This window comes from Atta colombica, unplaced genomic scaffold, assembly GCF_001594045.1.
Source record: "Atta colombica isolate Treedump-2 unplaced genomic scaffold, Acol1.0 scaffold220, whole genome shotgun sequence".
NCBI classification, from domain to species: domain Eukaryota; kingdom Metazoa; phylum Arthropoda; class Insecta; order Hymenoptera; family Formicidae; genus Atta; species Atta colombica.
Window position 1 is genome coordinate 370,963 of NW_017259317.1, and position 13,712 is coordinate 384,674.

The following is a 13,712-nucleotide window of genomic DNA, read 5'->3' on the forward strand; positions in this document are numbered from 1 at the left end:
GGTCTGAGAAATCTACTAAGTAATATATATCAGATGCTAAATACTTCCGCGCTATCAGACGCTATTGAGTATCGCGGTAGTTGAATTTCAATGAAACGCGAATCAGTGCAGGAGATAGACATACCGAAACGCGAATTACTTCGGAAATAGGATTCGACTAGATACATGCTACATCGCACATATGCGTCTGTTGAAGCTTATTAATGCTAAACATATTAGGCATACGAAACATGATAAAATCGTCAAATCCTATACATTCTTATATCTGCCAATGCTTATAATAATTAAAAATTATCTATATATATATATAGATAAAAATAAGATAAATTACATGTAATCATGTCTTAAATGTGATATTTTCTTTTGAATTTATCTAGATAAAGGATGAAATTATAAAAAATTTTATGTAGATAATTTTATAATAATTATTGCTTTTAAGTAAAACAATTTAGAACATACAGGTCATCAAAATCCGAATCGGACAAATCGAACAATTTCTTTAAACAAAATGTTTTTAATGAAAAATTAAATATTACAAAAAATCCTTTTACATGGCACTTGGGGACACCCTGTAGAGCACAATTATTTGATATATCTCCCATTAGCTTGAAGGACGGCCTTTACTCTCGGTCTGAAGCGTTCGCATGCACGCTGTAATGTAGCGCTGTCCATACTGACAAATGCTGCCTCAATAGCGGTCCTTAATGATATCACATTGAGACACCGAAATTTGTTTGTGATCCTTTCAACTATGCTCCATACGTAGTAGTTCAAGAGATTTAAATCTGGGCTGTTCAGAATGGGGAGATTTTAAATGGAGATAACAATTTTTGCCATTGTCAATAAATTATTCATATAGGGTGATATAAAAAAGTCATTAAAATTAAATAACTGTTATTTTGTAATAAATGAGCAAAGAATGAAATAAATTAAATAATATAAAAAAACTCATTATTTTTTTTATTAATATAAAAAGAATATACATTTATAAATATAAATGCAAATATATATAAAGGACCAATAACGCCAACTGGTTGCTAATGATCATCTGAACTTGCACAATGAAGGAGGGGCCTTTGAAAGCTATTAAATGTACTTGTAACAGTAATAATTATAATTGTGTCTCTATAGAATTTCAAGTAAATATCTTTTACGAGAAAGAAGAGGAGAATAACTATCTGGATTGAGGCCTTAATTATTGACAATCAATCAATTAAAAAATATCATTCTAACTTTTTCATTCTAACTTTATTTTTGTAAATTGATAAATGTATATTCTTTTTAGTACAAATACTAATAAAATAATAATTTTCTGTAGAATAGCGTTTAATTAATTTTACTATCCATTTTTTTATTACAAAATAAGCTATTTAATTTCAGCAATTTCACAAATGTCTTCTTGTATATTTCGAATCTCTCTCTCTCTCTCTCTCTCTCTCTCTTTCTTTCTCATCGTGGTTAAGCTCATTTCTCAATGTAAGAGCCGAGCTACCTCTGACATTTATAGTTAAAGTTTTCGCCATTCTAACACGGAAGAAAGAAGGAATATTTATGAGACATCGCAAATTTCTAATAAAATTTATATGCAAAATTATAAAAATGAACTGTAGCTGATAATATCATTGAGCATTATTATAATCTCAATGTTAATTATAAAAAAATCAAACTTATCTATGTATTTTTTAAATTTATAGATATTTATTTTAATCAATGACTTCTCTTGTATATAATTCTTTTTTTTTAATGGTTTTCAATAAAAAAAATGTCATTTATTTCTTATATCGTTTTAAAGTTTGTAATAGAAATTTTTATATTTACATAATTGTAATTTTATACATATTTTTAAAAGTAAAAAAGATAAATTCTTTTTCTCTCTCTCTCTCTCTCTCCTATTATCTGTATACTATAATTAATTTGTAATTGCAAAATTAAATCTTAATTAAATCTTTTACATAAAAACTTATACATTCAATTAGATATTTAACTAAAAAATAACATATGTATTTTGAAAAAAATTTTAACGTAAAGAATCAACTTAAATTGCTTTTTCTGGTCAAATATTCTTTCAGTTTTCACAAAAGCTCACGAATTAATATTTAAGACTGTTATGCAAGCTTTAACAGCAATTGTGAACTGTTTATTTTAAATTTTCTATGTTCTTTGTTTTGCATAAGCAATATAACTCTTCTGTTATTTTTTGCATTACTCTGCATGGTCTTGTTCTACGGGCCGCTTTAGCATCTTTCATTATGAATGGAATTTTTTATAAACACTGCTTTCTATAATATCTCTCTAAGTGCATGATTATGCATGATTATGCATGATATACTGTAATGATATTATAGTTCATACATTCCAGATATAACTTTACAATTCCAAAATTAAAAATAAAAATCCATTATCTGCTTTGATAAGTTTCTCACATTTGAGAGGAATGGTGGGAAGTCAAGAAAAATGAATAAAATTAAGAATAGTATTCGTTTTTATTTCTTAGGTCAGGAATGCGCATAAATGTAAATATAATTGTATGAACACATAAAACTTAATATTGCTGTGCTCAATAGAACATCACAAGATTGAAAAGTTACGAAAATCACGGCGAATCCATCGCGCATATTGATATATCAATGTCATTAGGAAAAAATCAATTAAGTCATGAAATTGACCTCATCGCTATTTATCGTGTAAAAAAATAAATACTGTATACAAGTCTTTGTAGAAACGGTTAAATTTTCTTTGTCAACAAAAAAATTTTATGAACGATTGCTTTTCGACAATAGTTTTCTCGTCATAATTTTCGTATGCGCAAACGTATATCTAAAAAGTTATGTAGAATTATAGAATAATGTCTGCGTGAACTTTCCGTCGCGCTTAATTGCGGAAAATTGATGTACGTGGACGTAACGATTAAGACAACGACACGATTTTTGATTAATTTTCACGATCTTACGACATTATGGCACTAATCGCGGCTCGCTGGGTACAAAAGCGATAAAAAAAAATAATAAGCGCATTTGACCCAAACGAGCCACGTTACCTGTCACGTTTTTATCTACAAATTTTCAGTATTGATTCGAATGCATTATCTATTAGAGCTATGCGAAATAGATAGTACCGAAATCGATATGTGAAGTCGGTCCAATTTCAAATAATCATTACATCAGAATAATTCAAAATTAGTTTTACTGTTTGCATCAAGACTGTGATTTTGAACATAAAGTCGAGCATGTAAAGTCAGATCGGACAATATTGTGCATTGAATATATGCGTTGAATACAATTCTCCTTCGATATCGATTTTCCGACATTATGAACCGAATAATAACATCTATTTCGGAGTTGTAATTGAACTTGAACCGATTTCACGTTTCGCTGAAGCGAATACTGTCTCGCGTAGCCTTATTATCTACCACGATCGACATATTCAATGTTACATGCGGTGACGTGTTTCTTTCTCTTTACATTATGGGAATATCATGACCTTCGTACACGCTACTATTTACAAATCATCATACTATCTAGAGACTGATGAAATGGGCAATCGCTGAGAGAATAAGTAATAACATCTCGTATCCATCATTGAATTTGGGGCGGATAAAAATATTGATCGAGTTGAGTTGCTTTAGAAATGTTTGTAATACGGAGTAACAATCGAGAAGTCGCTGAAATTATATAACTGTTATTTTGCAATATAATTAAAAGTGAATGGAATGAAATAAATTAAACATTATACTCTAAAGGAAATCCATCATTTTTTGAAAAAATACAATAAGAACAAGTCATATATTGCTAATCAAATTTTCAGCTCTTTTAAAATGTTTGTTTCTTATAAGCTCATTATAATTGCATTATATCCAATAAAATAACAGATTTTTTTCTATATTTAATTAAGTCTCTTCCATACATCTATTACAAAATAATAATTATTTCAACATACTCTGAAAAAAGTTCAATAATAATCTCAAATGTTTTTAAAGTTTTAGTAAAATAATTTCAATCAAATATTTGGTTAATATAAATCAATTAAATTTAAATATAAATTACTTTTCCAAATATTATTTTACTTTTCTAATTATTAATAAACAGTTAGTAACCATTATTATATTCAGTAATATTCACTAAATATTGCACCAATTGCGCTAAACTAAATATAACTCTTTGTAAATATATATAAATCTATAATTATTACCATATTTTTTTCAGTATAATTTCAGCAATTTCCCGATTGTCATATATGTGATTCGCACACATCGAGGGAATCTAACATCAACGGTATCGATACAGAAACATTTATTTATCACATATTTCGCCACGAATATATTTCAACATCGAGCGTGCGTTACTCTCTCGCGCCCCTTTCGTTGCCTACATAAATCTAATATTTGGTACTTATATTGAAGTCTACACTGGCCGCTTAAATCAGGAGTTCGTCCTCGACGTATACACATCTTACATACGTCGTACAGCAGCACCAATTGTTACAGGCAGCACCAATCATTAATAAACCTAACATTGCGATTAAAAACTTCCTTGTTACAGCCGGATTTCGCTGTTCTGTTTCGTTTTTGATTGATGTCAAAAACGTAAACAACTTAGATTAACATATCCGAAATTTCGGGCTGCGTATTTATAAAAAAAATTTGATTAGGTTCTTATAATAAACGATAAATAATAAATTTTCAATTTAGTCTGCATTCTACTTAAAAGCTCGTAACATTCGCGAGCATCATTTGTCCTTGTTTAACATTTGATAAATAACAAGGATAAAATGATTCCACAAATGTTGTGAATAAATAAATGGAACGTAGCTTTAATACTATAATATCAAATTATATAAATGCTTTTGGCGTGCAATTGATTTAAGTAACTTTCTCTGAAGCACATCAATTAGTATGAAAATTAATAATGACTAAGATATAATATTTTTATCTAAAACAAAGAATTTATTTATATAAACATAAATAATGAACACTATAAAAAAAAAAAGAAAAACAATTATCCAAGATGTTTAATATACCTCCTCAGTATCAATTTGTATGGTCTAACCATTTAATTTGTTATTTGTTATCTAAATATCTAGTTACTGTTTGTGCGCACTGTGAGTAATTTATAATGTAGGAACCGTTCGAGATTGGTGATTAAATTTGTCTCGAGGTAACTAAGTCGTGACTTTACGTGTTTATATTTCGTGCGTTTCAAATATATATTTTGCGCTTTGCTTTCGTTTTTTTCAGTGCTTCTGTCTTTTTTCTGGACCAAATCCGTCCAAATTTGAGCTACGTTTGAGCTAGACTAGTGTTCAAACCGGAAGTCATTGTTTTCGAATTGACACTAGCCATGGAGTGAAAATATATTATGCGACGATACGTGCTGTGCCTCGCAGGGACAACTGATTCAATTCAATTGAAAGGAAAAAAATATAACAGGAATTACTTGAAACAGGTACTCGCTGTATATAATACTATCATTATAAATTATATTCAAAAATATTTCACTGAGCTTCTTCTTGACTAGATTCTGCGAACTTCAGCAAAATAACGCTTATTAAATAACAAAATTCGTGTGCACTCAAGAATAAGATTCTTAAATACTTCATAAGTTCACGCGAGTATTAATGTTTATATGCTCGATAAAGACTATGTAGTTCAAAAATAAATATGCTCGTAAAATATATAAACACGTTCTTTCTGTTAACAAAAATATAAATGCAAGTTATTAAATGTATAATGATTTATACGTGCTTTGACATTCTAATTACATCTAACAATTCTATCAATCCCATTATACACAAATCTTACACTCTGTCAATTTCGTAAATAGGAATACATAAATGTGTATGTATGTACAAGAAATTATTATTGTGTATAATTATTGTCAAAAAAGTAAAATTCACTACAGTTTTTACACATGACATAAATCTGAATGCACATGAATTTTTTTCACCTACAACATACAACGATAAGATCCTCTCACAGAATTCGCAAGAAGGAACAATAATATTAAATAATAAACAATAATCCTCACTCTACAAAAAGCAGTGACGAGTTTTTTTACTTTCTTCGACAAAACTCACAAACTGCTTTACAAAACAATACTGTACTTTACATTCGAGACGCCACTGTTCTTTTAAGTTACACGCAAATTTCGCAGCTGCTCATTTTTTTTCATTTATCGGATAATGGTTATTTATCTAACATCGTTTCAAATTTGTCTTCACCGATTGTCCTTTCAACTACAATTATCGTGATAAATTTGTGAATGACTCACATTTTAGCAATGTTTCTCACACATGTTTTTACTTATTAGCATACCTATCAGCTTAATTACTGACATACAGTGGCTGTCTAACTGTACAAATAATTTTATTATTCAGATAAAAAAAAGAATTTTTACAAATAAAGATTTAGTAAATGCTTAATATATTCTAGTATTTAGAATATCGTATTCTTAAAATATTTTAATTAAAAAATTATTATAAAAATTGTAATATCTTATCATATAAATAATAACTTATCATATAAATTAAGATATACTAGATTGATAAAATTATATGTTGACCAGGAACTTTTGACAGTCACTGTAAACTGTAATTAAGATTGACTTAAAATTTTTGTTATGATAAAATTAATTGAAAAATAAAAAAAAAGTTTTGTTATTTACATGACCGAAGATTAATTTAATAAATTCTTAATTCATAAATTCTTTATTTCCAATTAATTTCTAATTAATATCGTAATTTTCGATGCTGCTTAATATCTTCTTTTTTTAAATTAATATGTTTCGTAACTGGTTCTCTAATACATGTAGCTAAAAGACATCCGGCGATTCTGTATCATATTCCTCCGTACACAAAAACTATTCTCGTTGCACATTTAATAGCAAACGCGATCCTAATTCTTCATTTAAAGTGTGTATCGTGTTTATTAAATTGTACAGATAAAACTTAGGATCACAGATAATTTAATACTAAATATGCAGTGAGAATCAAGTCTTCTAAAGTCAAACATATATAATTCTCTTTATTCTCATAATACGTATTATATTATTTTACGGCGTTTTTCGTATGCCTATTTGAATTTTTTCTTAAATTTATATGAACATTGCAAAATTTTGTCCCCGAATGATGATATAAGTGACCTCTCAAGGATCATGGCTGTCCTCATAAAATCACCTTCTCTGTTTATCGTTCAAAAAAAGAGTATATAGAAACATTTTGGAAGATTCGACAATTAGGCACACAGATTGCCCTCTTGAAAAAATTCGCAAGTAACCCTTCTCGCGAGCAAACATTCTCATTTAGATCTTGAAAGATTTTTCTTATCGTTTATCTCATTTAAATCTTGAAAGATTGTACCTTATCGTTTATCCGCGTCTTAATCGCCGAGCAAAAGTCAGCTTCGTAGATAGTTTACTTGCGCGAAACTTCATATCGTCGAGTCATAGCTTTTCGAGCGCCTCTAAAAACAGCCGTGTGATGAAAAGTCGCGTGACACCATCGCCGACCAAGGTCTTATTAATACCTTCTTCAGAACGGCTCGAGCGTTCGCGAAATGAGGTCATGCGAGGTCACGCATCTTTTCGCGCCCTGCTGGGATCTCCTTTTGGAACTTCCCATACAGATGTCCAAGAGACATTCTGAAGAACATCCCAACATTCTAAGAACGTTTGCAGATATCTCTGAGATAAAATATGTTGTATGGGTTTACGATTGGCTCAATATTTTCGAAAACCGCCTGAAGCCTCTCTCTTGGACGTGACAGCACAATACCACGTTCTCTGAAGTTTCCGGCCATCTTTCAGACTCAGGCAATGTTCTGTTTTGGAAGAATCGGAATCGTTTGTAGAAATTGAGCAACGTGTCGTGGGCGGACGCACGCACGGATCTCCCCATGGCTGCCGGAAGAGCCTTTTAAACGAATCCTCGGGATGATTTATCTTCAAGTATTCTGTGGACGTACGAGGTCGTGTTCTCGCCATGAGCTGGTCGTGCACACGCCGTCCCCTCGCCACCATTCGTTCACATCCTTGTAATACTTTGGTGGACGGTCGTCGTGTAACATGGCGCACACCCGGCACCAAAAATACGTATTGATGAATTCGCCAGTACCCTTCCAGCGAAAATATGAATTATACAAGTCGTCATCGCGGTCCAATCGATGCAGATATTCAGCGAGTTCTTTCGGCGTCTCGAATTCGTCTACATGAATATAAGAACGGTATGGCGAGCTGCGTGCATAATCTGTCGGATGAGCCCCCATCACGATTGGCAAAACATTGTGCCTGCACATCCAAGGAAAAATAGATAATACAAGCAGTGTAATATTCCAAAATACAAGAAATGGAATTGTAATCGTGAGAGAAGGAAAATGCGTGATTGTGTGTCATGAAAGAAATCGTATCACATCGCGTGCTTGTGAATTGAGGCGGTCGCGTCCAGTTCGGAAGCTTAATTAATATCGCGCGAGTAGCACGCGTTTCTGTCCATTAAGTGAGTAGGGAAGATTAGGTAACGCGAGTTGGCACGCAACCGCTTTATTCAAGATACCGCACAAGTTGGCAAAGGTTGCCGACCTCTGGGTGAAATGATCGAGCGTATTAGGTCAACTTATATTCGCTGCTCGCATCTAAAATACCGCACCTCTCTGTATGAATTGTATGCGCTAATAAGAGAGTGAGAGGATAAGACGGTGAAAAGAGAAAGAAGGAAGAGAGCAATAAATATCATCGCACGTACCCTAGTCCGTTAACGAAGAACTTTTCCGTGATGTAATCTTTGCAGTTGGAATTCTCGAATGCGAGGTAGAATTTGTAGTCCTCGTCGAGCATGTCGAAGCACGTTTGCGACTGCGATCGCGGGCAACGTAGGCTGCCGCACGCACCGTAAATGTCCACTTGGATGTATTTCGAGAGTTCCCTGGCATAATGCATACGCTGATTTCGGGGATGGCAGTTGGAAACGAACCAGGCGACCTAATTAAACAGCGAATGTCATGAAGAAGAAAGTAAATATCATTTTTGATAGTGTAACAATTTGAAAATTACAAGTATTTGCAAAAATGTAGTATAATATGATTGAAAATGTAATATAATATGATTTTGATAAGAAATATAATTTTCAATAAAATTCTTTATTTTGATTTTTATATAAATCTTAATGTTTCTAATTTAATTTCTATCTGAAGGTAACGTTTCTATTTTTTGTAAATTAATATAATAATAAATCATATTGAAGAATAGATGATTTTATTTCATTATCAAATAAATATTATTTTTATTGCATATACGCATTATTGTATATTTTTTAAATATTAATTAAAATTAAAATTTTTTAAAGCCATTAATTTTATTTAAAATATGTATTATTTAAAGTTATTTTAAAAATTTAACAGTACGAGTTACGATAAATAATTACATTTTATAACTAAACAAATAAAAACAGTATTTTATTAAAAAATGCAGAGTAAATAAAAGCTATTTCTGTCTTCAAAAAATATATAATTCTATTATTTTATTTTAATTATAGAAATAAATATAATAAAAATTTATTATTAACTAGTACATTTATTTTACAAAGAATATACATTTTATTTCATTGTTTTGGTTCTCAGACAATTCAAATATTATTAAAATCTTAATCTAAATATTTTACCTTCTTTGTTTTGTTTGCTGCATAATTAAACGTTTGTGAGATCTGTGTAATACTCGAATCATAATATTGCCATCTTTCGTAAGGTGCCACTATGTCACTATCGCGCCGATATGTAGCGGTCCAATTGATAAGAGCGCTCTTTACGCTCTGCGTGTGATAAGGACATTCTAAAAAATACAGCATCCACACCTATTGAAAAAATTACATAAATAATTTTTATTATATAAATAATATATTTAATAATAAATCCTCTTTTATATGTGCGCGATATAACTATATAAGTAAAGTTCAAAGGCGAGTCAATCGCTGAACAAAGGTGACCTGATTTTCTCGGGTCGCAAAAATTAATATTGCTTGTATTACATCGGATACCTGATTGTAAGACCTTCGTCCCACGTGCGTGATGTAATCCTTAAATAGAATGAGATCGGCGTCGTCCGGATTGTCGCGGACGATCGTGCAAGTATTCACCGGGCAGCGTTGTTGGAAGAATATGTCAGGACCAATTTTGGCTTCGGCCATCCCATGAGGAATCATTATTTTTTTCAATGGATGCTCACTGCCTGTTTTGTTGTAATCAGATGGCACGAACATTAGCTGTAAAATTATTTATGACATTAATATACTTATGACTGCGCAGAATCGTTTAGTCAAGAAAAGTTATTGATTAAATTACAAAAAAAAATCTTTTTATATACGTATTTATATAGCTTTGTAGAACTTATACTCAGCAACTAAGTACTGTGAAATATTAGCTTATAATAACATTTTTAATTCTCTTAAAATCCTAAAACAAATTTAACATACATTATCCGACATTAGCAAAAATTAAAGCCAACAAAATTCGTACTTTTTTTTATAAACGTATGATGTAAATTAAGTTTATTTTATTATTTACACTTATTTTACAAAGAATAAAATTAAATTTTGTCATTGTTATTAATTGTTGTGAATGTGAAATTCTTCAGTATTTTGTTGAAAAAAATTGAGAGATATAATTATATGTATAATAATCGGAATGCATCGTGATTCAATAAAGTAAAATAAAATTAATTTAATGCAATAATATTTTTGCTGATATTTATTCCTCTTCACTATTTTTGTTAAAATTAAATTTACATCAAAATATTAATGTATAAATAAAAAATATGTATAAATAAAGAAAATTTTTGAATGTATATGTCTAATATTCATAAAAATCAATTTATAATTAGCAATATCGATAATTAAATATATGTATATAATAATTAAATTTTAACTATAATCCGTAAATTTTTATGCAATTATCAGAATTACTTGATTAGTCACACGATCATCGTAAGCAGCTTCCTCCGGCCACAATTGAGCCAATCTTCGGCCAGTATTGCGAGTTCTTATCGCCGGATAAGGTCTTCTTGTTCCTCCTTTCATATACCAAGGTCTTCGTGATGGATCTTGGTTTATTGAGTTTTCGCCCAAGCTCACAGTACCATTTATATTTAATACCTTCGAATAAAAAGAAAAAAAAATGTATAAATGAATAAATGTATAAATGAAAAATAGAATTTATATGGCATCGTCATTCTCTGCTGCAACTAAAAAGACAATATCACAAACTATAAATGTTATTAAACTAGAAAATATTATGAATAATATCGCATTCAACAAATTTCATAGTAAAGATAATAATTTTTATGAATCAATTACTTTTTCACTATCTATAATACCTAAATAATCGCATTGTTATCTGAAATTTTATATATATTATAATATTATCTGTTATATTATTACCTTTAATTTATTACCTTAATTTATTAATTCAAATTTTTTTTAATATAAATGCTTTTGTGTTAACTCTATTAGTAAGTATAAAAATTTATGCGATTAGTTAAGTGTAATTTGCAACTTTTAAAGTTTCTAAGCATAATATCATGATTTATGTATGAGTGAATACATATAAGCTTTTATTAACTGGATAATATATAATTTGAAAAGTGGTAAGAAAAAATTAAAACTTTCTCGTTTTAAATATAGATAATTAGAAAAAATAAGGTAATACTGCCACAGGCAACTAGACTATTAAGCAATTCTAAATGCATCACAATATATATCATATTTTACAAATTCCAATTTCCTACAATTCTCATAATCTGAGAGTTAATTCAATTATCGATTCAACTTTGCTATTACTTAAACGTCCAATATTTAGCAAAATGAACATTAAATAAGTTACGATATTTCAAGTATTTTTTTTTATCAAACTTTACATATCTATCTGCTTTTTTTACACAATGATTATGTTGTAATCATTGTGTAAAAAGCATTAAAAGAAACAACGTGTTTTATTTAAAATTTAATATATATTTAATTTAATAGCTGAATCTCCTAGAAATTATTTATATTTTATTCGAACCATTATAATTTTCTTTATTGTATTCTTATTATATTATTAACTATAATAAATTACGCGATGTATAATATTTTAGTGCTATGGAAACCCAATCGAAAAAGAGGAAGCCACTAAGTTCGAAAAGTAAGCATACGCACCGTATTATTTTAAAGCGCAAAAACAAGCAAGACGACACACGGAAAAAGTAACAATATCATATAAAATTTCATAGGAATAATCGATAATATTATAATATTATATGTTATTTATGTATATCTATACATTACTTACTTATCTATACATGACTTTTATCGTGACAATTTTTAATAGGTAAGAATGAAAGAGCTTAAAAAGTTTCGTTTTTTTTTTTAATATTTTTCCGTGTACATGTCGTTTTGGGATTAATCGACACTACAATTGACTATACCTCGGACGAAAGTTTTTTCCTCACTCGCTCCCGAGTGCGTAATACTCGCATCGTCGGCTTCTTCGATTTCAAAGGCCAATCGAGTTTCATCTGCGAGCGAAATTTCTTTTATTTTTATTCCGTAATTTATTTCACAGTCATTTGTACTATTTATATTTCGCACACTTTCTTCTCTTTCTCTATCTCTCTTTTTGCCGTTTTAGATATACTGTTATCACATCTTTACATAACGGTATAACATCGATAAGTCAACCGTCAAAGATTACTGTAATCTTAAAAAAAGATCTATTTGCGCCTAAATTACAAATATTATGATAAGCAAGAAATACACTACATTAATGTATCTTTATTCAATATTTCGATAAAAAGTATTATGTTTGTACAGATCGAGATAAAAATATTCAATATACTCTTGTTCCATTTTCTTCCAAAACGATATCGATTTGCAATTACAATCGGTACCGTAGAAATATCAGCTATGAATAAATCAAACTATGAACTATGTATTACGCAACGAAATATTTCACATGTCTCATAGGAAAATATTGTAGTAAAAATTTATGGAATACATTATGAATAAATTACATTATATTCTTATTAATATTTATTAAAGATATTTTTATTCCACAATATTATGTGTATTTCGTATTTTTTCAAAAGAATTGTTGTAATTTGAAAATTCTAATATACAACTTAAAACAAAGATTAATTTTATTAAAACGAGAAAGAAATCTTACATATTGCCTTTAGCGCAAAAGTTATACTTTTTTGAAAAATTATTATATTAATATATATTTTTTTTTTAACAAAAAATTCATTCATTATAAACATTATTATACATTGCAAATTTTATGTAGGACAATCCACTTAAATCGAATATTTTGAACAATTCATTTATTTTTAACAAAAAAAATTTTTCAAAAATAAGCGGAATGATTTTGAAGGAAACGTATTTTGTTTTTAAACATGTTTTTTTTTCTAGACGGAGATACCAAAGAAATATAAAAATCATCTCTTTTTTAAATGGAATTATATAACTTTTTTACATAATTCCTCTGCATATAAAAGTATTATGGGTGATTTATTAAAAAATTATAATAGTTTACAAGATATTTACGTTATTCTGGCACATACTAACATAAGATAAATATTAAATATCTCGTAAACTATTTTTTGGATTTTTTTATATTTTTGCTTCTTATACTTTTATATGCAGAATAATTAGAGGAATCAAATTATGTAAAAAAAAAAAAAAAAAAAAAAAAAAAA

At 29.1% G+C, this 13,712-nt stretch overlaps 1 protein-coding gene across 2 annotated transcripts in view; it reads right to left on the reverse strand.

Moving 5' to 3' along the window:
- Positions 1-7,701: 7,701 nt before the first annotated feature.
- The window catches only part of LOC108687912 (glycoprotein 3-alpha-L-fucosyltransferase A), a 35,600-nt gene continuing 29,589 nt past the window's right edge, over positions 7,702-13,712 (reverse strand). Inside the window, exons 2-7 of one of the 2 annotated variants that reach the window (XM_018193954.1) lie at positions 12,444-12,533; positions 10,945-11,133; positions 10,021-10,245; positions 9,649-9,837; positions 8,734-8,969; positions 7,702-8,279 (exon numbers count right to left, since the gene is read on the reverse strand). In XM_018193954.1, coding sequence (XP_018049443.1) covers positions 7,937-8,279; positions 8,734-8,969; positions 9,649-9,837; positions 10,021-10,245; positions 10,945-11,133; positions 12,444-12,533 — 1,272 coding nt within the window. In that variant the 3' untranslated portion in view covers positions 7,702-7,936. The remainder of the gene's footprint in view (positions 8,280-8,733; positions 8,970-9,648; positions 9,838-10,020; positions 10,246-10,944; positions 11,134-12,443; positions 12,534-13,712) is intronic. The other variant, XM_018193953.1, reaches the window with a different exon arrangement.